The 26,709-nt window shown below is 37.9% G+C and overlaps 2 protein-coding genes across 4 annotated transcripts; both read left to right on the top strand.

Moving 5' to 3' along the window:
• Nucleotides 1-342: 342 nt before the first annotated feature.
• On the top strand, nt 343-16,916 carry LOC105053019 (vacuolar cation/proton exchanger 3). Of its 3 annotated transcripts, none has more exons than XM_019853315.2 (12): nt 343-633; nt 5,726-5,980; nt 6,489-6,556; nt 6,666-6,694; nt 6,852-7,048; nt 7,159-7,371; nt 9,394-9,528; nt 11,510-11,626; nt 11,739-11,792; nt 13,221-13,337; nt 15,881-15,978; nt 16,464-16,916. In XM_019853315.2, exons 2-12 carry the CDS (start codon nt 5,726-5,728, stop codon nt 16,465-16,467), a joined length of 1,287 nt encoding a protein of 428 aa, XP_019708874.1. In that variant the 5' UTR covers nt 343-633; the 3' UTR covers nt 16,468-16,916. The 3 variants fall into 3 exon arrangements, 2 of the variants coding, with proteins under 2 accessions (XP_019708874.1, XP_010932318.1); XR_002165625.2 differs by having other exon boundaries at nt 344-633; nt 15,881-16,370; XM_010934016.3 differs by having other exon boundaries at nt 345-633; nt 15,881-15,974.
• A 5,295-nt stretch (nt 16,917-22,211) lies between these two features.
• LOC105053021 (uncharacterized) lies at nt 22,212-25,917 on the top strand. Its single transcript, XM_073245137.1, has 6 exons — nt 22,212-22,231; nt 22,353-22,516; nt 22,595-22,630; nt 23,906-23,972; nt 24,219-24,288; nt 25,345-25,917. The coding sequence occupies exons 1-6, from the start codon at nt 22,212-22,214 to the stop codon at nt 25,681-25,683; spliced, it is 696 nt and encodes a 231-aa protein (XP_073101238.1). The 3' UTR covers nt 25,684-25,917.
• The last annotated feature ends 792 nt before the right edge of the window (nt 25,918-26,709 follow it).

Genomic DNA, 26,709 nt, shown 5'->3' with positions numbered 1-26,709 from the left:
CGCGCAATCGGGAACTGGTGAAATCCAAGGCGTAATGCGGCGAGTTATCCACCGTGGGATTTGGCGTGGTTCATTGGACCTGGAGCAAGTAATATTAAGACCTGCAGGAAATCCTTGGTGGTGGGTTCGCCTCCTTCGTGCCCCGAAACAACGGTCAACATCCGGCCTGGTCCAGACTTGTTGTAGCGTTCGGTGACGGGTCGCACTCGGACAACCGCACGGATCTTGACTCGCCCCGATTCACCGTGTCTCGGACCCGACAGAATTGAAATTTTAGTTATTTTATTTTATTCGAGTCTTCCACCTTCGCGGAAGCTTCCTCGGTTTTTTTCCCCTAATCTTGCTGCTGGGGTGGAGAATTCTATTATTAGAAAAAGAATAAAAACGCGCGACCTTGTCACCGGTTACCGTCTCTCTCGCTGCCGAAGCGCTCCGGCCGGTTGGCGTTTTCTCATTTGGATCTCTCTTTAGTGGTTCCCCTCACTCGGAGCCGCCGTCGCTTCTCCCCCTCCTCCACGCGGAGATCTTGATGTCGGATCTACCGAAGATCATCGTCGGAGAGAAGGGATCCCGCGTCGTTCTGCGGATCGAGATTCCTTCTTGCCGGTTCTTTAATTTCAATAGACAATAAAGGTGGGTAAGAGGAAAGATTTTGGTGGTAGGATTAACTGTGTTCTTCTTTCTGTTTATCTTCTTATACTGCTTGGACTTTGGATATGGGTTATGTTTTCTTCGATTCGATTTTGAGGATATGTTGTCTTGCTACTACATCGGTCATTGGGAATTTTGTTGCTGCTGATGAGTCTGAATTACTTGAAATATGATTCAATTTCTGTCTTGGGTGAAAATTTTGGGTCACTAGTTTCTCATAAAATGTTATGGATGCTTGAGCTTTTTTAGTTGTTGTGCAAAGTTTCATTGTCGTACGTGTTTTATAGTTGGATCTTCTATTATAACTTCAATTTGGAAGTTCGGTTGCTCCCTGAGGAATCTATTGCATATCACCTTTTGTTAGTTCCAAACAGAAAGTCGCTTTTGGTTCAAGCCAGGAATGAATTTCTGAGCAAGGATTCTTTGATCGATGTTGATGACAAGCTTCCCATGAATATCTTCCCTATTTTTAAATCTGAACAAGCAGCATGATGTCGAATTATCCTGTGTTTCTGTAGTAGATAATTTGAACAGACAATTAGACTGTAACATTACGTTTGTATTACACTGTGCCTCAGATGTGGGGAATTGAGGGATTTGAATGCTCTAGGCCTGGCTGTAGGACTCCTTGAGTTGTAGATTGAACAACAAACATGTTCTGCAGCACAATAAAAAGGAGAAAATATAGCAAAACAACACATAAAAAGAGGCATAGGAATTTGCATCTTTGGCATTTGGCTGTCCTTTTTTTTTGGTTGGGGAGGGGTGAGGGTGAGAGATTTAATAAATTGCATGGCTTATAGGACTTAATTTTACCACCAAGCAACTATTCTCCAGCTCCTCCATTCTTATGTATGTTGCCTACGAGAATCACCCAACAGAAATTAACCCAAGGAACCACAAAGAAGATATACCAACACAAGAAAATCTCTCCTAGAATTGCAAGAGAACGCCTGATATCTAACCGAAGAAGCATAAGAACCAAGACAAAGTGAGCACCCTCTTCTCTCTCTCTCTTTCTCTCTCTCTCTCTCTCCCCCCCCTCTGTCTCTCTCTTCCTTTGTATCCATTCACTCAGAACCATAACACCACAGTCCTTTGAAACACGAGCTTGCTAGTTTTGTGGGAACAAGAATGCCATTGCATTAATTTGTGCCTTCTTTTCATAAAGCAAGGAGGTATCTCTTCTCTCCTTATGCTACCTTGGGGGTGGACTCATTCATGGACTCTACTTACCTCCTGTGGCAATATATCATGCCACAACAATCTCCATCCTGGCATCTCTTGCTCTGTCAACAAAAATGCAAGTATAAACCTCAATTATCCATCTTTGATGGCTTCCCTTCATCTTGGGTTGTGACTATCTCCACTTTGAAAGATTTGAACTGGATCTTCACTCAGATATACTCATCCTACCTCTGTACCTCGTACGTCTGTATCTTGTAGAAACTTTTTTGTAATACTTGCATGTGCTACCATAACAAAAGTGACTCAAGATGATTGTCTGCCCACCACCACAACACCCATGGTTTAACTTTCCCGAGACACTGCAGATGCCATCGGAACTCCATTTTTAACTATGCTTTTGTGGATTTATGCATCTCATCCTTCATTTAATCCATAATGCTGCATGCCACCTTTGCAACTCCACCTCTTGCCAAATAATTACAACCCTTGGAGTATATCTAGCAAGATTAGATTCTTGGAACTCTGAGGGATATATTGGACCCCACTGAGAGCACATTGCTTTGGTAAACATTTTCACTGTTAATGTCCCTATTTGGCTGAATCAGAGCGCCTTCTCTTAAGAAGAATCAAACCAAATGTGATAAACATAACAAAAATCAGCCAAATCTAGAAGCAAGCAATTGCTGTAAGCACTAAGACCTACAGAGATTGTAAGAATGTATTTATCATCACCATCGTTAATACTCTTCAACAACATTGCCACATCCAATAACCATTTTCATTCTTCTTCTTGTGCGCATGTTGTAGAGACTCTTGTTTGATGTGACTATGCTGCCCACAGTGAGTAATAGTGCACCATGGCCTTTCTGTTAGATTAGGATATAGACTGTGCACACTCTTAAATACCCTTTTCACTAAGTTTTCGTTTTCCCACATTTCTCAAAATGTCAACAACTGTCTTGATTGTCCTAAAGATGAATCTTTCCATTATATTTGTTATGCCATCTTTTAGCTTCATTGTGTTCTGGCCATAGAAAAGCATAATCATCATGTGCTTGGAAAAAGGCCTGCATCTAAGTGGGAGTGGGTGATCTATTATATGAATACGAGGCCTGTGAACAATCAAAGCATGTGAGAGTACCAATTTTTCAAACTTTGCTGGGCTTAGCTGTATTGCTTGAGATAACATGAGGGAGAGAACTGGGAACAGAAACTTCACAAGAATAATTAGCTAAAGAGAAGCAAAAGGACGAGTCCAATAAAATATGCAAGAATCTAGTATGAGAAGCTGAAAGAACTCGAGGTCCCATGAATTGGCATGTATCCACTTCTAACACAAGTTTCCCAATCTACCCCACCCTCCCCTTCACTCATTACCATGACACTACCCTCCAATGGGACATGAGCTTTTCTAGAGTGGGCAATTTAAATTCTAAGATGGATTATGCCATCAAGGCAACATTAGGAGAGAGGCACTACCTTGTTGCTTTCTAAAAGGTGAGCATGAGGCTGTGCCATAACATGCTTATGTCCTTGTCACTGAGGGTGTAAATGAACCCAAGATGAGTGAGCTCGGTCTTGCTTGAGCTCAACTCAAACTATTACATGATTGGCTCAGGCTCTGCTCAAGCTTGTGTTGAGCTACAATGGCTGAGGTCAAATTTAAGGTTTTAAATCCTGAGATATCAATTATCTCGATTAATGATCGAGATAAATTGAAATCTCTGTTTGTCTTAATCAATGGCAAGTAGAGAAATTTGGCATATATTGAGATTTTTGGAGATCTTAATTCTCAACTTATATTTTAGGAGCATGACATCAATATCTTGGCCAGTACAGTAAATGTGACATTAACAACTATATTTAAGCATTAATTTTTTATATTTATTAGTTAAAAATGATTTAAAAAAAATATAGGTAAATATGAATGTATTGTATCGGTCGACATCTTGGATTTTGTCAGTTTGTATCAGCCAATATAATAGGGCAAAATTTTCGTACATCGTATTGAGGGTACCTAATACAAACCAAGATCTTGGTTGAGATCTTGGTCGAGATAAAAATCTTGTTTAAGTTTTGCCTATTTAAACTCAATGGTTAAGGAGTGGAGTCCCTATTTCGTTTTGAAACAGGGGCACTCCTGTTTGCATGGCCACAGCCTGGGACTCTCCACCCTCCCTCCCTCTTTCAGCCTCTCCCTCCCTCTCTCTCTCTCTCCAATGAAATAGGGGTCTGGCCCTATTTTCGTATGGTGGAGGAGAGGGGGCTTGAATACCCTCTCTCTCCCTCTCTCTATCTCCCCCTCCCTCTCCCTCCCCCCCCCAACTTTTTCAATGAAATTGGAGCTCGAAAGGGAGGGACCTCTCTCTCTCTCTCTCTCTCTATCTACCCTTGTTTTCATGCGGTTGGAGGAGAGGATGCTTGAAAGCCCTACCCCCCCCCTCCCCCTCCCTCTCTCTCTCTCCCCTCCTCCTCTTGTTCCTTCTCCCCTCTCCCCCTCCCTTTTCATACTATACCGCTGGACAACTAATATGGGTCTCGGTACCAACACAACATACATTGATACCCCTATATGTTTGGTGCATGCATGAAGGATAGAATCAATATCCATAGAACTTGCACTATCATTGCTGAAATCTTGAAGTAGATCAATGTTCTACCAATTTCAATGAGAGTCCTTTAATATTCTACATGCGACCATGAATTGTCGATTACTTCCTAAACCTCCATGAAATTAGGTTTCGATCAAAATGATACCATAATGTAATTGTGGAGCAACCTATGATAGAGTTAGGATTACTGGCTTCATCAGCTGTAGTCTCATAGGATGAGGCTGATGAGTATTGAGGAAATGAATTTTCAGCATACTTTTCTGCGATGGTTTTGTAATGACAATTCTGGGATTTAGTTCTATTAAAACTTGAGGTACAAATGCTGAAGTGAGGTTCTTTATTAGTGGGGCATAATGCCAGATATACAAATTCTTGTATTGGCACCAAGGTTTTAACTCCTGGATCTTGACAATCTCGGTGGCTGACTTATACTGATATAAACTGCTATCTTGGTCAAGATGGACCACCTAATATTTTTTATTCTTTTTTTAGATATTTAATGAACAAAGTGCTCGGATGTATAATGACTGATATATTAAGTTGTCAGGTGATGTTAGTAAAAAGAGGACTATCATTTTACACATTAATTTTTATACCAAGCATTGAAAATTGATAGTAAAAAATATATTAAAATTATCATCCATTGCACTAATACTGACTTGGATGGTATATGGTGACACCTGAACTATGTTAGACGAAAAACGAAAGGCTGATATTCTGTACTAGTTGCATCAAAGGGTTACCCATGCAACATATTACAGGCATTTCTGCTGAGATGGAAACATGATTCCCACCTAATTTAGTGTGATGACACAAGAGGGCTGTATGACATAGAAAATTGTCTGATCAAGCATGCAGTGGCCTAATGTACACTTCTACACTTGATTTTTGCAAACATAATGCATCTTATCAAGGAGGTATTATTATTATTTTATGGTTGTATTTGTGTGAGGATGCATCCTTGTTAAGGACTGATTTTGTTTGAGTCTAATATGGTACATCAATTGGTTAGTAAGACTTTCCCCTTTCTGACACTGTCTTTAAGCATAGAATGTTATTATATCCGAAATGGCCAACAGGACTTTGGGCCTATTGACTGGCATCTTACTCTTTAACACATGTTGGGGGGAGGTTCTAAGTTTCACAATGGTGTTCCACCATTATTCTCTGAAAAAAAGACATTACTTTCAAAATTACCAAGATAGTTTAGTTTCTTGAGCACCTTTTCTTTTTTCTTACTAATTAACTGTATTTATATTGGCTTGGATATGCAGATGGGATCCGAAAGGGAAGACTTGGAAATTGAGATGGAGACTCTTGTCGGTTCATCACAATCTGCAAGAAAGACATCGCCCATAGAAATACCTCATAATCTGGCACTTTCAAATGTTTCTATATCATGGACCCTTTCAAGATTACTTGAACGTCTATGGAAGAGTGTAAAAGTTGTTATATTCACAGTAAAGATCAACTTGTTGCTACCATTTGGACCCATGTCGATCATTCTCCATTACCTTACAAAAAATCATGTAAGGATAATACTATTGCTTGTTAGATTCAATGTTATGGTTATTCCACATTAACTATTTTTAGTCCTCTACCACTCTTATTAGTAATATGGGGTGAAGATCTGTAGTCTTCCAGCCATTTCAATGGAATTGAGAAATAAACTAGTGATCTTGCATGTATATCCACCCTTTCTTACAGGTCATCTGTCATGATCTGTGGGCCTAATCATTGAAGATATTCTAGGTTTCATTATTTGTTCATCTGTCTATTGGCGGGTCCAGACTGTATAGTCACTTTTGCAGAATGCATATTACACATTTCACATTCTATGACATTTGCTTCTGCTTGTGTAGAGGACTTAAATGACAGATGGAAACTATCTGTGATGTACCTTTGGCCCCTTTTCTAGGGTGAAAACATTGAAAAGTTTACATTCTTATGTTTTCTTCTTCTTCTTCTTCTTCTTATTATTATTATTATTATTAGTATTACTATTTTTACTATTATTATTATTATTTTATGTTGCAGGGACTGGTTTTTTCCTTCAGTTTGATAGGCATAGCTCCATTAGCTGAGCGTTTGGGTTATGCGACTGAGTAAGTCCTGCTGTTTGTATGGAATTGTTTCTTCCTTTTGTTTGGGGAGACTTGTCTATAATTCTTTCATCAATTTGCCAATTGACATGCCATCATTCTTATGGTGCAGACAGCTTGCATTCTACACTGGACCCACAGGTATACATTATTTAGAATTGTGTCCTCTTTTTTAAATAACTCATATACTTTTTAAATAGGACATACTACATTATTTTTCTTTTATTCCTAAGCATGTCTACCTGGAGCCAGACTTCAGTTGCATGTCAATGACATATATACATTATGGCGATTGCAGTTGGGGGCCTTCTAAATGCTACATTTGGAAATGCAACAGAGATGATAATAGCTATTTATGCATTGAAAAATGGAATGATTCGTGTAGTCCAGCAATCATTGCTAGGCTCTATATTATCAAACATGCTCTTAGTTCTTGGTTGTGCTTTCTTGGCTGGTGGGATCGTCCATTGCGAGAAAGATCAGGTCTTCAACAAGGTAATGATTTAAACAGTGAATGCAGTTTCTGTTTGATTCATATGGCAGATCTTTCTTGTTTGATGTCTGATATATAAATACAATTAAAAGGCAGCATTCATCTACAACAGGCAGCTGCAGTCGTAAATTCTGGATTGCTGCTGATGGCCGTAATGGGCCTATTGTTTCCAGCTGTTCTTCACTTTACACACTCAGAAGTGCAATATGGAGAGTCAGAGGTTTCTCTTTCAAGGTTTAGCAGTTGTGTGATGCTTGTAGCTTATGCTAGCTACCTTGTTTTTCAACTAAAGAGCCACCGCAATCTTTATAGTCCAATTGATGAAGTAAGTTATCTAACTAAGCCAGAAAGCATGGTTTGTCATACCGCCCCATACCATTATACCGCTCTCGTACTGGTATGTTATCTCATGCTGTACCGACACTCGGTACATTGTCTCATACCGTACCGACACTCGGTATGGTGTCTCATATTGTATCAAACTACGTACCAACACTATAATAGGATGGTACAGTATAGGATCCAGTACCGAGATAGCGAATCTTGCCTGAAAGATTTGAGTTAAATTACCATTTTCATCGGAATAATTGTACAAATCCATTGATGACAACTATGGTCCTTGGGTCAGCTTAAATTTTCTCTTTGATTCCTTGAAAACCCTATTTCTGCTTGATTGATGCCTTCAGCTGATCTGGTTTGAGAATCAGCACTCAGGAATAAAAGTTCATATTTTACATGAGAGGAACATGTGAAAATATTGACTTCCAGCATTAACATGTATAAACATGGTATTAATTATGTAATTGCTGGGGAATGCATGCATATTAATAGTGAAACTATTTTTTTTCATCCAATGAAAATTCAATTTAACTTAATGATTACAAAGATTGGATAATTTTGACTGAAAATACATTATTATTCCACCATTATACATGTTTTGGCCTGATATCTTTAGGTTTTATTTCTAGTCAGTTTTCTTTGACTCTACTTATGAACTGATATTGTCTTTTTTCCACTGGTGCATCATGTCTTTTTCTTTTTTTTTTTTTTTTGTTGGAACTTTCTCTTCCTACAGTGATGCGCCATAAACTCCTGTTTGACAGGACAAGTCGTTGATGATGATCATTTTGAAAAATCATTTAGACATGGCATGGAACACTATGTTCTTCCTAACAATGGTACAATACACTGTCTTTCAAGGAGAAGAGATTTATCACTCTAACTGAATAATTATTATCAAATGATAGCTCAAGAACTATTTGCAAATTGTTAGTTATCTAACCTACCTTTCCCTAATTACCATGTAAACTACTAACATGATTTTTTAAATAAGTAACAAAAACCAATGGGTGCTCCTTGTAGGAGATGAGTTCTGTGCACATATTTCTCTAGATGCATCACTCTTCTTGGTTGTCAATCATAATTCACCAATGATCGATCAATTATTGTGCTCATTTATTTTTTTTTACAAGAGAGTGCATGGGAATAAGAAAAAAAGGATTCAGACAGACTTGGCAAATGCAGATGTCTGAAGTTGACTTTGGTTCTATCAACTGCACTGCAGAAACAATTTTAAATTGTTTGGAGAGCTTGTGGCCTTTCTTTGTTCATTTTTTGTGTTATATCGGATTTTTTCTTTATATGATTATCGAGAATGTCAAAACACCGAGTCCAGGAGATAAGAGATAGGGCTTGTTAATTATGGTTCTTGTTTATAGTCACTTCCTGAGAGATTTGAAGTTGTGATTTTCTTGTGTGTGTATTATGGTGTTCCTTATAGAGCTGCTAGATTTCATGTTTCTGTAGAAACACACTTCTAGCTTAAAACTCATGCTTTACTAATCTGCTTTTCAGTCACTGAATAAATCATTGCCCCTAATAATGTAGTAATTTGATTTCCTTTTGCATGCAATATTTTCATGTTTATGCATGAATCGCTGTTCAAGATTCTAACAAAAGGACCCTTTCATGCTTACCCTCTCTCGCATCATTCTGGAACTTGTTCTAAATTCTGATTGCTGTGGTTTAATCTCTTTTAAGGACTCAACTTTGCTTCAATTTTCTTGGAAAGCTTCCTTTGTGTTGTTACTTTCTGTTTCCTTATCAGATAGATAATATATGATATCATATTTTTCTAGTTAAGATGTTTTCATAGATGACCAGAGAATCAGGAACCTTAGAGAAGCATTTTGTAATTTTAGTTTTCAATGTTAATGACTTGTGATATAGCTAAGTTCATTCTTATCCATTCATGCATCTTTTGTTAATCTTAATATTTTTGTTTATTTATATGTGTATGCGTGTGTATATAATTCTTGTACATTTCAATAACTAATGGGTATGAAAGGAAGAGAGGCAGAACGAGGATGATCTTGATGAAGTGGAAGTTCCAGAGTTAGGCCAATGGGAAGCAATTTCATGGCTTGCTTTTTTAACCATTTGGGTCTCCATTCTTTCTGAATACCTTGTTAATGCCATAGAGGTAATAAATGATTCAGTTCTTGTTTTATCTATTCTTAACTGTATTGTTCATATCTGTTTTGTTTGGTTTTATAAATATCTCTTTACAGTTCTGATGTTGAAAAAAAAAAAATGGAGAGGGGGGACTTTTGTGTCTCTCAATCTAACAATTGAATTGTTTATTGAAATAAATCCACACATATCAGGAATGGTGGGTTTCTTCAATAGGGGCTTAGGGTTTATAAAGGGGGAGCCATGTGCCTTGTACTTTTAGATTTTTGGAGGATTTAGACACAAGAAAGACTTCTTTTGTGTGTTTTCTTGCGCTCTCTCTCTCCCCCTCTCTCTCTCTGTGTGTGCGCACATGCATATGCTTCTTTTCTTGGTCTTATCCATTTTATCCATGTATAGCTTATTACCTGCTGGAAATTGATATTTTTTGCTGTTTATGACTGATTTGCATGATAAGTAATCGAACCATTGATCAACACTTTATTTGTTCTCATGCACATTCTAAAGGCCATATTTGATCTGAATGCTATCTCTGTTTGAAAATCTTTATATTTTTTGTGCTGGAACATTATGACTGTTAGTCCTTTTGCTGTAAACATGTCCTAAAGTTTAAACCTGATATAAAGCCATCCTGTTCTAAAGCACAAACTGAATATAAAGCCATTGTGAGTTGTGACAATAGTGCATATAGATCTATTGATACCACTGCAAATTGCCAGTTTTCTGCATACAGTTTGTTGAACAGCATTGTTCTTTGTTCTTTAAACTAAGGTTTTAAATCCCATGGGATGGGGCTGTCTCGGTTTTTCCATGGAATGAGATGCATCGCCATCCCGCCTCATCCTGACACTTGGGACAAAGGATATCCCAAGGTGTCCTGATTGGGATGCAGGGATGCTAGCAGGACCCCCCTGTCCCAACACATGGGATGGTATCCCATCTCGGTGTCTTACGAGACATCCTATTGGGACCTAAATCCTTGCTTTAAACCTACCTAAACCTACAAAAAGCTCCTAAACACTTGATGAGCAATCCGGGACCCTAGGGCTGCATCAATATTGCCTATTTTACATCTTGAGCCTCCCAATCATTTACCAAAGCTACTTTAGTACTTTGTGAGCTAAAAGGATTGCATTTTCAAGATCAATGGTGAGAATTATTGTAGTCAAGGGCCACTCCAAAATTCAAATAGGTGATAATGTTTTTTCCCCATTTTTTATATACTAAATGCTACTGTTAGGTTTTTCTTTTTATAACACTGAAATTATAATGAACAGACATACAACCTGGTTCAAGAACAAAATTGTGGAACTGTGCTTGAATAGAAATGAATAGAAGTTTTTTGGGAAAAAAGGCATTTTCCCTTTTTTTTCCCATGTGAATCTAATAAATCCAAAACTAGCCTGATTGAATTCGAGTTTTGATATTGTCATGTGATAAGTAGTTTAGACACCCCTTAAATATAGTATACTTTCGTGTAAAATATCAATTATTCAAATTATGTTTTCAGTTTATTGCGATTTTGAACATCATCATTTTTTGTATTGTTAGGATCCTATGTATAGGAAACATGTATTTGTCTAAGGTTCAACATTTTTAAAATAGTGTACTTTGTGCATTTAGGTTGTCCTTAAACATGTCTGCTTAATTTGACTAAAATAGATAGTGATAAGAGTTCAAATTCTTGTATAATTTATCAAAACATGTGTTTTTGCCAATAGTAACAACTAAACTAACATACTTTAAATGGAAAAAAGGGATTCTGCTAATGTATGTTAGTGTGTGCTGAGAGAAAAGGGTTCAATGTATATTACTGTGGTTGGTGTATCTTTTGGATTTAGCTCGCAGACAGGGTTAAGGCATTAACAGATTAGTCATCCAAAAATATTGAAGAGTTCTTGAATGTTCCAAGCCTTTTTGATAAAAGATTGTTCATATATAATGATGATAACTCTATGAATAGCTCACTATGCTGTCTGGTTCTCTTTCAGGGAGCATCCGACTCATTGAACCTGCCTGTGTCTTTTATTAGTGTCATTTTGCTTCCTATTGTTGGCAATGCTGCTGAGCATGCTAGTGCAATTATGTTTGCCATGAAGGATAAACTTGTAAGTGCCTTTTTTTTTGGTAAAAGAACTTGTAAGTGCTTTGAAGCATATTCATATAACTGAAGTCATTCAATGTGAGTTTTCTATATACATCATCTTTTCTTTCCTGCAGGACATAACATTGGGGGTTGCAATTGGATCATCTACACAAATATCAATGTTTGTGGTAATGCTCTGAAAATTTTCACAGGTCTAAATTATGCTGCTAATGTTAAAATTGATTCTTAGTCTATCAGCGGTGAAGGGGGTGGGGCTTTTCTACCTGATAAAAGAGCCCCGGGAACTTCCCTAGAAGAGATGGTTTATATCTAGGCCTGAAATAGTCCAGCTGTATAATTATAATCAATACATAATGCATGCATTCAATTGCATCTTCCTATCATAAATTAAATTTTAAGGCTTAAAAGGACTAATGAACTGGCACTACTAAATGGGGAGCTTCATTATTGACTGCCACAGCAATCCTCCACACCCCCCCCCCCCCGGCCCCCGGCCCCCGGCCCTCACCAAAAAAAAAAAAAAAAAAAAAAGGAGGCACCCCGCCCCTGCCTCCAACAATCTTTTTATCTTCTCCTGAGAAGAAGCTAATTTTGCTTAAATGAATGAGAGGTGGGGATAATTTAGTATTGATATATCTTAGTCGTTGAGCAGAAAATAATCTTTTTTTTTTTTTCATGATCTTACAAGTAAGGTGGGTAGGAAACAGAAGATGCTCACATTGAGACTGCTTCTGGTTAATGGATTTGAGAAATATCTTAAGCGGGAGGGAAGGAGCAAGATAATAATATCATCAATAGCAAAACTATATTTTAGTTAAGAAGGAGATTGTATTTTGGGCATATGTAATTCTGTAATGATGGAGGAGTTAACTAAGATAACTGGTGCTGCATGATTAAAAAAACGGTAACTCTTTTAAATGAACAATCTTCATAATATCATCAATAAATATGCTTTACAACACAGTTTTTTTTGGTCCTGTTTACTTTTGTAGATCATTTACCCTTACAGTACCCGAGACCATTAACTCACATGGATTAGATCTTAGGCCATCTAGTCCTAACTAAATAAGCTACAGAAATGCCTTCATTTCACTTATCTTGAGAGCTGTATAGCTTCGTCAATATGTGGACATGTTTGGTGAGGTTAAATCTCTAATACTCACTTCATTGAGCTACCATTTGACTTCTAATAAAAAGTTCAGTCCTAATTCAATCCAGATCCTATTAAAGATCAATAAGATTATTGTAGATCCTAAGCATGTGTACTACAGCAAGGCTGTTAACAACTCAAATTATGATGGAAAGTGTATGAGATCCGAAAGGAACCAAAATGCTTGCTCCAACTGGAACGAGCCTAACTTGTTACCTGAATTTTCTTAAGATACAGAAATCAGTTATTTGAATGAAACTCCTGCATCATACCCAGGCTGCAGCAAATTTACCTAGATACCCTCTTACTTTTGGCTATTATAAAACAGAACTTTGCTGCATCTCCAGTTACTAGAAGGATAGAAGAAACTGACATATATATAAGCTGTTTATATATGATACTTGTCTCATAGATATTAAATATCACTTGCTGCTGGTGATTGCAGATTCCTTTCTGTGTGGTTGTTGGTTGGATAATGGGAAAACGGATGGACTTGAATTTTCAATTATTTGAGACAGCTACCCTCTTTATAACAGTACTGGTTGTGGCATTTATGCTACAGGTCTGTTCTCGACCTTTGGAATTTCTTTTGGCAGATATTTACATTCATTTTGTTGCTTAAGCTCTAAATTTGTTGATTATCATATTTGAAACATGCCAACTTGTTTGTTTTGAATCAGCAACACATCCTCTTGGATCATGCATCTGTAATCTTTTTTATTCTCTCATTTGCTGGAATTATCTTCACCAGAAAGATTTTTCTTGACCAGTGATGCTCTTCTTTCCAATGAGGAAATGGTCCTCTTCTACCCAAGCCTATTGGAGTTTAGCAATCTATTTTGTACTTGAGGATGATAGGTCAGGAGCTGAGCATAGGAGGTTTTCTGAGGCTTGTAACTTCCCATTTAGTTAACTTATTTTCCGTTAAGAGGGAGGGAAAAAAAAAAGCAATGTTGTTCCATAACTCAACTGATTATATGTTGTAGGTTATTTTGTTTGTGTGGATTGGTCTATGTCAAGTTTTGAGAAAGGATTTCGAGATGTATGGTTATGGTTAGGGGTGTGAATGAACTGAACATGAGCAACCTGGCCTTAGCTTGGCTAGAAACTAGATATGCCAAGCTTGAGCAAGAGCTCAAGCTCAAGTCAACCTAGGAAAAGCCAGCTCCAGCTCGGCTCACTAAAGTACGATACCACACAAGCTTGGCTAGATCAGGCCAGAAATAGGCTGAAGTGGAGATGATGCTAGGGAGTTTAGGGAGAGAATAAAGCATCACCTAAGAGACTTGGAGAGAGGGCTTCTGTTGTTGTCAGAACTTGGGAATGAAAATCCTAGAAAAGAAAGAAGCCCTTGATCTCTATCCTCCATGAGGATCCAGTTGAGGGTGGTGATGTTGGTGGTGGTGGGGCAGAGAGGAACAGGAGAGGGGAAAGCTGACAACACAGCAGTCGGTCAGATAGGACCACTATAGAGTGGAAGACAAGCGGCATAGTGATGTGAAGCAGATGACTAAGGTCGGGGAAGGTAGGTGATGTTGCAGTGTGACAGAGAGGACCACAGGAGAGGAAGGCTAGCAGTGAGGTCTTGGGTGGTGTGGTGCTGGGACTTGGGGAAGAGGTTATTGCTTGGGAGTCTCAGAAAGGAAGAGAGGACATCGGATCCAAGGGAAAATGGAGATGGGAGGAAGCTTAGGGCATTTGATGCCTTTTGCTATTATTTTATGTGTCAGATCATAATCTTGTGACTGAGATTTATTCCTCAAAATAGAACTCATCAATATTTAACAATTTATTGAAATATTTTAATTTATAACTGTTAGTTAACATTTTGCACAGATACATCAGTGTTTACTTGTAGTTATAACATATATTTGAGCTGTATGAAGCCAAATATGAGTGAAGCTGGATCTAGCTCGTGTTCGACTTGTTTATTTTGGAGCTCAAAATTCTGGCTTATGTGACTTGTTTCATTGTTGTGGGGGCTGATATCAAGCTAAATATTGAGCTGAGCACAAGCTGCACATGAACAGATTGCTTGGCAGTCCTAGTTAGTGGGCATCAACTTATTCCTTGATCATCTTGATCGACATCCTTTGCGTGACATCCATTCCCTCATCCTTGCTAATAGGGCATTCCAATGCATGAGGTTCCCAACACTACAGGGTCTATGAAACACAGCCTTATCCCCACCTGGAGAGGCTGTTTCCATGTTTTGAAACTGTGACACCCAGATCACAATGGAGCAACGTCATTGTTGTGCTAAGGCCTGCCTTCTCCCTCATCCTTGCTGATTTTCAGTTTTGATGAGTTGGTTATCATCCACGAGTCCCATTAGGGCAAATTCATGTCTTGTGTTGACTGTTCAGGCTTTTCTGATCATTTACACTGATTTGTGACTAATATTGGCAATCGTAATTTTGACGTGTAAATAAATGAAGTAATCCCAAGATCGCTTGGCATACAGCATACTGCTATTGTTGTTCTTTTCTTCGTAGTTGTCATGGTGGTTCCGTGCCTATGGATATCCCTGACTGCTAGCCAATGATCTAGAAGAAAAGGAAGAGAGAGCAAAAGAAGAGAGGAAAAAAAGGAAGAGAGAAAGGAAGAATATGAATACAAAAGCAGAGAAGCAAAAGGAAGACAAAAGAGTGTAGAGAACATTGGGTGAGAGAATGGGAATGAAAGAAACGAGAGAGAAGCATATAGATGTTTCTTTTGGAATAAGAAGGAAAATGGTAAAGAATAAGAAGAAGAAGAAAGAAAAGGAAGGGCATGTCCTTGAGTACATCTATAACTATTACTAACAACCCCTATTCCTCTAGTTTGGTTGTGTTGTTGTTCAAATCCTTCAATAATTTTGTATCTGTTGACTTGTCTTAAAAAGTCAAACTGAATTTGCTGTGTTCTTCCTCCTTTTTTTTGCATATTTAATGCTGGTCCAAATTGTCCACTAAAAATAATGAGCTCCAAAGGCTGTTAATGTCTTGAACTGCCAGTTTTGACAACGGGCACTAAAATTTGTGAAATAGTTGAACTACCTGTATTTTATGAAAAATGATGTCTGTATCATTTTGTCTGATAAATATTCTTTCTTTTATTTTTCAGGAAGGCACTACAAACTATTTCAAGGGGCTTATGCTTATTCTATGCTATTTAATCGTTGCTGCCAGTTTCTTTGTGCATGTGGATCCTCCAGACGGTAGGTAAAGAAACGACTCAGACTAAGCTGTCTGGATATAAAGATATCCTCCGTGGATTTACTCTCTAGATATACTATGGCCTTAAGCTGTCTGGACATAGAGATATCAAGCTGCCCAGGAATCAGAATTTGTGAAGTATACTACTTTAATTTGTGCAACATATTTAAAAGATCTCAGAACATTGGTAAATAAGTTCCTCCCGCGGATTCATGTACAATTTTCAGGATACAAGGACAGGGTACTTGGTTTTGAATGTTGTGAATGTAACTGAATTTCTGAATGCATGCTAGCAAAATGGACAATTCACTTGAACGGAAATTGGACAATATTGTGATTTTGCCGAGCTCTTTGCCGCTTCTGTTCACTGTGATTCATTAATATTTGTGTAGACAGCGGTAATATGGGGTATTTGGAAAGTGCTCTAAGCAATCAAATAAATATCGTGAGTCTTAATTTCTGATTGTTTGACCTGGTTTGTTTTCATGCAGGTAATGTTTAATGGCTGAAAAAGCCAATTAGCCTTGCTTGGTGTCAACAGTACGAGATACATGCCAACTAGCACGCAGTGAAGCATGTTCTCCACAATGAGTTGAAGGCATGATGGAATTGTAAAAGGTCCTTGGTTGCTCCTGCTACAGCTCCATAACGTCGTCTTGGCTTGATATTCTGGTTATTAAGAGAGGCTTCTCTTTTTGCTATGTTGTACCAGTTCAAGTGGAGAGGTGGAAGCTTTTGTAGTCTGTGTATCTAATTCTTTCTTGTCGGGGTCTGTTCCCTGCCATGGTAAATAGCCTTCATAGCATCAGATCTTGGGACTGTTTTTGTGAGGAATTCTGTCGGCATGTCTTCATTTTACACGGGTCTTATCGAGCTGGGTGTACATCATAACATTGTACTAATTACTACGAGTGGAATGCAACAAGGTGCACCACATTGCAATATGTGAACGAGATTTGTCAAATTAGAACTCAGTACTAAGGTTGCATTGAGAATGGGTGTGATTGAACTTTGAAGGATGCAATCGTAGAATAGAGGTATTGTTTGTTAGTAACGTTCACTGATAAAAAAACATTTTGAGAATAAAAGGCTTGATTCAAAGTTTTCTAGACAGATATGAGGGAAATCTGTAACATGGACTTGGGATGCTTTTTCTTGAGTCTAACTTATAATTATCAGGTACTGATAAAATTTTGTATTTAGCAAATTGGATATTGGCTATAGGAATTATAACGCTTGTGGATATCTTTTTCTGAATATCAACCGATAATGGTGATAAGTTTAACCAGATTTTGTTAACCCCAGCAACATAAGGATTACGTCAATTAGTATGGATCCTTCGGATATGCTTTTATGGTATTTTTTTAATGAATTTTTAATGATGATGACCCTTTCTTCATGTTAGGTATGTGTCTGTGGAGATTTTCAGAAATACAATTATTTCTGTATTGCTGATTGGAAAATTGAAGGATCCCAACATGGAGTTCTTGTTATCTGAATTGAACGGACCAAGAAGACACGGTGAAAGAGAGACTTTTATGATGCAGAGATGAGTAATTTCTTAAATGTTAACCTTTCATTGTAATAAGAAATTTCAATTTTTTTTATCTGTATCTCATATTTTATTAAATGAGATCAACCTGGGTTACTGGTCCAGGATCAACGTCAGTTGGTACACTCTAAAAATAATACAAAGAGACACCTGTCTCTGAGGGCTACAAATTAATACTTTGATTGTGTTTGTGTGTAAGAAAATAAGTTTTCCCCTCCAAACCCACGGATAGCCATCCAAAGTTTCTTGGAGCGTGTGGGTCCATCTATTTGCTTAGGAAACAGCAACATAATTGACGTTAATATTTTGTTAACAAATGAAAAAAACCCTGGCAAACCATGAGATAAATGCTTGTTATATGGGGGCAAGGTCAAACAAGCCCGTTCCTGCCAATTGAGAGATCCAAACTTAGAAACTCCCATGAAAACCTGACAATTTAGTAAGGCAGAAAAGCATAGCAAGCCAAGGCACCAGAAACAAAGTAAAATAGCACATCCAATTCTTGGGATTTCAGTCTCCTTCATAATAACATTTGTTTTTCCTTTTTCTTTTTTTTTTGGTGGACTCTTGGCATGTGAAAATCACAAGAATATCTCTTGTGGAAGTCACATTAACCATTCTCTTATCTTAATCTTCCTAGATAACACATGCATCATTGCCTACTTAAATTTCAAACTGGAAACTTCAAGGATGCATCACCCAAAGTCATTTTCTATCCTTTGAGAGAGGGGGAAGGAAGGAAGTGGGGTGGATATTTTTGGAATCTCAAAAGTGTACATGCCTATCAGAAAAGAATGTCCTATTACAGGATTAGGAATTTGCAATTCTGTACAGTTGAATGAAATTGTTTTGACCCAAGTGTGCATATATAATCTTACAATATCTAAAGGTCAAAGTAGATCAACATTGCACAAAATAATAAATTTTGTTATTTTTTTCTTATATTATACTATACCTTCACCAAGAAGTTTTCCTGCTGAGGCCAGAGATGAACAAACAAAACAAACAAGGCATCTCAAAGGATAGAAATATGATAATGACAATAGCAAAAGCATTGGAGAAGAAGTGCAAAATTCATTGAAACATCGAGATAATCATCACTAATTGACATGAAGGTGAGGCCAAATCACAAATCGATTCTAAGAAATTGTATTCCTTTTTCATCTTAAGTAATCCTCATCCATTGACCTTAAGTTTACTTTGGCTTCCAAGCAAGCAACTTCACAAATCGGCCTTCTTCTCTGTTTACCTGACAGGGATTTAATGCCAAACTACTCTTATTATCTTCTAACAACATTAGAAAATGGAGGGCTTCTTACTTAATTGTGACTTCTACAAGGGGTTGTTGCAACGAGTCAAGGCCCACAAAAAATTTAAATGGAAAAGGGCGGGAGACCGGAGCTGCCACGAAGGTCACCACCACGTTATAACCAAGGGGTCTTTGTCCTTTAAATTCAAACAAGCCATTCCAAACTCAAGCAAGCCGGCCTCATTTTCTCCACCCTCATCTCTCTTTATATTTTCTGATCACCAGCTGTCTTCTGACCTCTAGTTGTAGTTTATTGCTACAACGATGCCTATAGCCTCCTCTCTCTCACCGCCCTGGCTCTTCTTTGATCGTGTTCCTTGAGGTCAGTTTCTCTGTCTGCTTCCCCGCATAAGTCTTTCGGCATGGTTTTGATTTAATTTGGCCCTTAGATTTTTCACAATCTTATGCAGTTGGGCAACTTTGGCAAAGTTTTTAGTCCTTGTTTGTGTTCTCCAGAATTATAGTTTGGACTACAATAATAGATGGTGTGTAGTATTTTAGCTTAGTTTGGAGAATTTATTGTTCTCTGTTCTTGTAAATTGTAAGTTTGAATTCTGCATCAGATGGCATGTAGTCTCTGCTATTTTGCTTGCTAATTCAGATTCCAATTTAACAATTGTCAAGTGTTTATTGGACATGTTTTTATGATGAGATTTTATTAATATACCATAACTGTGGAGCAGGTCATCCTAGTCTATCTTCAGACCAAAAGGACTCGGTATTTATGCATGATTCAGGAATCAGACCAAGTTTTTTGAGCGAAAAACTTGCACCGTTAAGGAAGGTCTAGGGTTTAAGAGCACTACATGTGGGTATGCACTTCCTATACCAGAGACCTTAAAGGTAATAGGCCTACAAAAATATACATTCCATTTAATTTACACAGAGAACCAAACTGTCAGAGTTACTCGTCGCTGTACATGAAAGGCATAGACAAGAGCATACAAAGCGAAGAAAATGCAGTGAATATGAGATGCTGAAGATGCCAGATGGCCCATTTGTAAAGTCACTTATCTTTACCAAAAGTGAGGAAATTATCGAAGGGCTACTCCTTGTTGTGTAGCCATTTTGACTAATTCTACTAAAAGATATTAGTAACTTTGCATACTTAATACTGTAATTCTAGGACCAAAATTTTAGTAAGAAAATTTCCAGAGTTCTTCTATGCATGTATATATGGTTTCTGGTTTCCTTATTTTTATCTTTTTTCCTTTTCATTCATTGACATCATATATCAGAGTGAGTTTCACTTGTTTCTTTGCCTTATTTATGCCTCTGTGAGGAACTGAACTCCCTACATAAAATTTATTGTCATATTACTTCATCTGTACTCTTTGCAAATCTAAGAGATCATTGGAGAGTTGCTGCCTGGTTGCATGAGCTTAAACTGCAACAAATAAGGTAGATCTCTCATCTTACAATTGGTGATAAATGTTTTATGGCACATCACTCTATTGCCTAATTTGTCTTGGCCAAAATTTTGGAACTAACCTTAGAAGGTTGATCTCATGCTGACAGCTGGTAGTAAAATTTATTCAATTCTAATGGATCTTTTCCAACTTTGAGTTGTACTCCATAACCAGCCTCATAACTGATGGGAGAAGGCCAGCAATTGGATGGTACTATTAAAAGAGACTGTTACTTGTTAATGCATATTAGATGCTGATATCCATAGTATCATGTTATTGAAAAGGATGCATCCAAGTTTTGCCGTCTCGGTACAGGATCCCATATCGGTGAAATCCTATTATAGTGTCAGTATGTGACATGGTACGATGTGCCTGTGTCGGTATGGGCCAATTCAGTATACCGATGTGGTACAGTACGCCCGGTATCATACAGGGTGGTATGGCGAACGTTGGATGCATCCATTATCTACCTTGCTTGTAACTTTTCTTAACATGATTAAATAATCTGCATACTTCTACTGATTAGCTGGTTATTCCATATTGCATATTATATTAGTTTTAATGCATGAAATTTCTTTTATGCTTTTGTTTATTTTGATTTTTCTTGCATTTCTAAAATCCTGAGCAACATTGATGCTTTTCTTGTTAGTTCTGCATCTATCAGTGGTGCTTCCTTAGAAAGATGTTTGACTGTTTGAGATGGGTGAATAACCAAGCTCTTCCTTGCGCATGTGTGCACTTATTTATTGCAATTACATTCCCTGCATGTCCACATGAAGTCATAAGAGCAGCTAACTTCTGTTTATTCCCCCTTTCTTTGTACAGTAACTGCCTAATTGCTGATTGATGCCCATCTGATGGGGACCATGGCATAAATCTATGCAATTAATCATTGAACTAGACTACATGGATCTTTGGCTAAAGCCTTGCTTCTGAGTTTAATCATTCTATTTTAGCAAAAAGGGGATTATGTTAAGGTGGGTCTTGGAAAGTATTGTATAAATTTTCTCAGTTTGTTGTGCGTTGGAGATGGAATGCTAGGTAGTCAAATTTTAAGAACAGAAAGCTGAGTAAAATATCTTAGTATGAACCCTATAACTTCTCTACAAAATATTCCAGTTCCTAGATATACCCAATAAGTACTGTCCTATTTCCAGTTTCTCAATACACCCAATAAGTTTGGTCCTTTTACTTTGCTACTAGAAATTAAATTATAAGGAAGATGCTCTTCTCTTTGTAGTTAACTTTTTATCAAAAATATCCCATCGATCTGTTTATGCTAGCAAAGCAACCACTATTCTACCAGGAGAAATAAGCTAGACTGAGGATTTTCAGCAGCAAAATATAGAGCCCAACACCTGCAGTTGATCTGCTTGTTCCATAGTTCACACTATCACCATGAGTTATCATGCAAGCAGAAATGTAGGAAGTAGCATGTTTGGGACGGAAAGGACTACATCTCTTCCTGTTTTCAATACACCAATAAAGTGGAATGGTCCGAATGGCTTGAATGAGGAAAATTTTCCAACCACAATGTCAGATTTTCTTGAAATCGAATCCTATCAACAGCCTTGCAATCCATTACTTGTCACTTTGATTCATCAGGATGGTTTAAACCAATGTCATAGTCTACCAAATTTAACCTCCTCATCATCAACTTTGACAAAATCCACAAATATTTGTTCGCAACCTTCTATATGTTACACCAACCCACTTGCATCCTCCTCATCAGTGTTAGAACAATATCCACATAGTGGCAACATGGTTGCCCTTCCCCAGCTTCTCTTATCAAAGGCTCAAAGTTCCTCAATTCAGACTTTGGCTCCCACTTCACTACCGGGTTTAGGTTGGACCTACCAACCAAATGAGGATGCACAAATTCCAGGAGATATGGATGATATCCTTCCAAGTGCTGAACAAGTGGAGTGGCAATTGGAGTCTGATCAGCCAAATCAAATCATTCTCGGCAATGGAAATCCAGATAGATATGTAAGTAAATCATGTGTACTTCGGGTGATCCTATGAATGACAACTTACTATCAGAATTCAGTTAATGTCTCTGTGCCTCTGTAGTTTCACAGCCCAAATAAGTAATATTAATCTTTTCCAGGAAGTCACTGGCGTCAACCAAGAAGCCAAAGTCACTGGTGTCAATGTTGGTTACAAGTCAAGAATGCGTTGGACGCAGGAGCTACATGAATCCTTTGTACAAGCTGTCAAAGACCTTGGGGGTGCAGATCGTGAGTATGCAGTTCATAGGCATAACTTGCGCATGTAAGAATGATGCAGACAATTTTTTTCTAAAATGCAGGAGCAACCCCAAAAAGCATTCTAATTGAAATGGGTGTGCAGGGACTAACCATATACCATGTCAAAAGCCACTTGCAGGTATACATTTCCTTGGCATTTACGCACACGAGGAACTTTATTAGGTCCATAATATTCAGATTTGAAGTATATGATGGTAAACTTTTTCTCACAGAAATACCGCCTTCAAAGATATCAGCCAGAAGGCACAGAAGGTAACTTGACAACACGGTTACCAACTAAATGCATCTGCATAAGTATTCACGCAAATATTGCTCTGATCGCATCATGAATGTACGGCGTTGTCTTTTTAAACTGGAACTCTGGAACTCTATATCCGATGTAGGTTTTGAAATCTTTCAAACAATTTAAAGGGTATGCAGTTAAAGTAAACACATGGGCTTTTTAAAGAGAACCTAAATAGCAAATCTTGTTTAAACAAGGACAGTCTATTAGTGTTTACATGATTGTGAAGAAATAAACTCACTGATAGGAAGGCCTTTTCCCCATTTTGACTGTGTAATACGACAAAAGGAGCTACTGACAAGGTACAATATCCCTTTAGAATTACAGATGTATAAGTTCATGATCCAAACATAAACTTGTGTTCACACCTGGAGCAGCAGAAACATCGCTGGAAGTACATTGATGTGTAGGTAAGTGTGTCTGCATTTTATGCATGGTAAGTAGGATCTCTTCCATGCATTTTCGTTGTTCCGACAAAGTTTTAGCTCTAACTAATGGTAGAGTACCTTTGAGTTTGATCTTATCAAGGACTTAAGTTCTTTAGTGCCAGCTCAACTTGAATTATAGTTGTAATGCTGCTTTGGATGAAAAAAAGCTGTGCATATAAACTGACATGAAATATTGCTAGTCATGGGCATTACGCTGAAGAAATTGCCAATGGAATTGAAATATCTGGCATCACTTAGCAGCTTACAGGCTTTGATGAAGAAAATATTTTCTGGGAATTTAAAATATCTGCTGGTATCAAAAAGAACAAGTTGCAGACACATTGTCTATCTGCAAACCCAACATGTCTTTGTATTTTATTCTACTTATATTAGCATTTTAAGCTTTTATTCACAACCTTTTTACTTGAGTCAATTTTTTAGGGAGGCTTAGCTGCTGGGTTGCTTGTCATTCTTCTATGGTGTTATTCTTCTAACAATAGCATGAAGCATTGCAATTTAGAATATTTTTCTAAAAGAAGAATATTTTACCTTTACTGAAAAAGAATCACCTTTACATGTGGATCACTTATTAAACAGTTTATGATTTCTATTGTACCTGTTGGTCTTTCTGATACTGGATGTCTAAATGTGGTTGTGACCTGATTAGATCATGATTTTTCAGATAAGAGGCCTTCTTGCTTGGAAGGAAAGAGGCGGAATGCAACTGAGGACAGTGGGGCTCCAAAAATGTTAGTAGGCTTTATGCAGGCCTTTTTCGCACGGGGACTTTTGATCTCTGATCTTTGTGTATCTTCATTACCATTCTACTTGCTGATTTTATGTTCTTCCATTGCTATTTAGTGTATAAAATTTGATATTCATATAGAAATAGTGGGTTATGTGTCATAATTAACGCCTTCCCTGCTATTTTTGAGAGAGTAATGCATGCCCTGCTTAATCATGTAGTGAATTCAAACTATTTCATTTGGCTACAGGTCTTCAAAAGAATCAGAAACACTATACACGCAATGGGAGCATCAAAAGGCACTCCATGAGCAACTGAAGGTCTCATTCTCCTATCTGTATGCATGTGCATGTTTATGCTTATTTCTATACTTTTGCTGGAGCATAACATTGCAATTTAGGTGAAGTTTTCAAAGATGAAGATGCTTGGAATTTTTTTCACTTTTCTTGTAAACCACCTTAAAGATTTGAATAGTACTGATCAGGAGTTGAAATTACATCAGCGAAATTACATGACAACCTGGAATTATAGTTTTCACCAACGTATCATGGCTAAATATATCTAGTACTACAACTTGAAAGTGGTGGTGACGTCAAGCACATCTCTGAGGGCAATTCTGCAAAGAGGTTATTTACCAAAAAGTGCTCTTTGTATAGCACTAAAAAATAACTTTCAAAGAAAGTAAAGAACATGTGAAAGAGCTTTTACACTCTGCTAGATAGGCATTGTTCCATGCTCAAGGCATTATTCTGCTTACTTGATCGAAACGCTGAATTTTCCATGAGCATTTGACAGGCTGGATAATAAATAATTCCATATGCTCTGGATCAGTTATTTGATTTAGATATGGCAACTTTATTCTTCACTTCTCATACTAATAACCACAGCATGTGCCACTTGATACCATCTGGATGAACTCTTTTCATGCCCAGACCGAACTTACATATTACTATATAGCAAACTTAGCATGAAATTTGGGTGCTTTGGCTGGTAGAGTAATACCTCAACCAAGCTCCTAGGGACCATTTTATATCCTCGGATCAGTGGCTTGGGAGTTATTATCTGCATAAGCTGGGCTCTTAGATTTCATCATTGTTGTATCTCCTCAGTGGCAGTACTATTGTGCCAATGTGGTTGAGGCCCTTATTGGATGCATGATAGACACATAATGGAATAGGTTGATGTTTGGTTGGAAGTAACAATGATTACTTAAAAATAAACAAATAAGAAAGAAATAAGAATCTAGAAAAGAAAAGGCAGAGACTTGTGGAATCCACAATAAAGTAGAACTTTAATGTCTATATATATCTGCATAAGTCATTACAGATGGGTTTTTTTTAAGGCAGTATACTTATATTATTATGATCTATTGGCAGATTCTTAGGAAATTGCAGCTACAAACTGAAGAAAATGGCCGCTGTCTGCAGAAGTTTATGGAAGATCAGTACAAAGTAAGAGAAGCATTTTTTCATGCTACCCAGTCCATGTCAATGACAAAAGGGATTGCGACTGAAGGAACCTCAGCTCCGTTCTCATCAGATAAACTGTTGGTTAGTTTGGATGAAGACTTAACGAAAGATGACATGCTTTCCGATCTGGCGAAGAATGATGTCTCAAGTGACGTTGAGTTGGTGGCTTCGCCTTCCTGCAAAAGAGCTAGGATTGATGCTGAGAGCAGCAAGGCTACCATTTCAAGCAATAATTTTCAGCTGTAGTATTTGAAAATATTTGTTTAAGATAGTATTTGAATTTCGCATGGTTGAACGAATAAGACTGCATTTCCAGAGTTGTTTTTCCCTGGGAGGACTAGAAGCAGTGTGTTGTCAAATGATAGTTTTATGCTCCAAAATTTCGAATGCTTTTTTAACTGTACCACCAAAATATGGAGTTGTAAACTCTAATAGAATTTTTGTTTTATTCTATCGACATTAGGATTTAACACTTTCAAATTTGATTCTAGCGTAAGTCTGAAAATGTTATTACTGGTAATGGTAACTTTATCATGTTCTGAGATATATTTCTTTTTTTTCAAAAAAAAAAAAAAAACCACACTGTTATAGCCCAAACCCGTTTCAGCCCACAAAAGCCCAAACAGAAAAAAAAAAAAAAAAAAAAAACAGAGGAATTCTAAACCGGGAAGAAGACTCCCGATAGGAGTCTCCTTCTCCGGCGAAATCCGAGCAAAGATCGAACTCCTAAAACCCCTCGGAGTCCTAGGAATTCCTATAAGAAGACCCCCTCTCTTTAGAATCGATTCATCGGTCTTTTCTTCCCCTCTTTCTCTCCGATTTTCCCGAAGAAGAGCCGCGGGCGCAGTTGGTTCCTCGCCGTGTTTTCTCTCCGACGAGGTCCCAGGAGGTCGTGGTAAGTCCTTCACTTTTTCCTCCCTTCCTTCCTCTTTCCCCGTGCGTTTGTGCGCGGTGGCCGGCGACGAGCGTCGCCGATTTTTGGTCGGGAACAGACTCTGTTTTTTGGCTTATTTTCCTTGAAATCTCCGGCGCCGGCGATCGGGATTGACCGCTGGCCCTGTTTCCTCCGTGACCGGGGGAGATGGCCCGTCGGCCGCCGGCCTCCGCCGTGGCAGCCACGGCCCGAACGGCCGATTGAGGCTTGAGGACAAGAGTCCTCTATTCCGGCGCGGGATGAAGAAGAAGAAAAAGAAGAAAAGAAGAAAAAGAAGAAAAAGAAAAGAAAAGAAAAAAAAAAGGGGCTGAGAGAGAGAAACTCTCTTTGCTCTCTCT

The sequence above is a fragment of the Elaeis guineensis genome, chromosome 10, assembly GCF_000442705.2.
Source record: "Elaeis guineensis isolate ETL-2024a chromosome 10, EG11, whole genome shotgun sequence".
NCBI classification, from domain to species: domain Eukaryota; kingdom Viridiplantae; phylum Streptophyta; class Magnoliopsida; order Arecales; family Arecaceae; genus Elaeis; species Elaeis guineensis.
The sequence above is the reverse complement of the archived record's forward strand: the minus strand, read 5'-3'. Positions and strand labels throughout refer to the sequence as shown.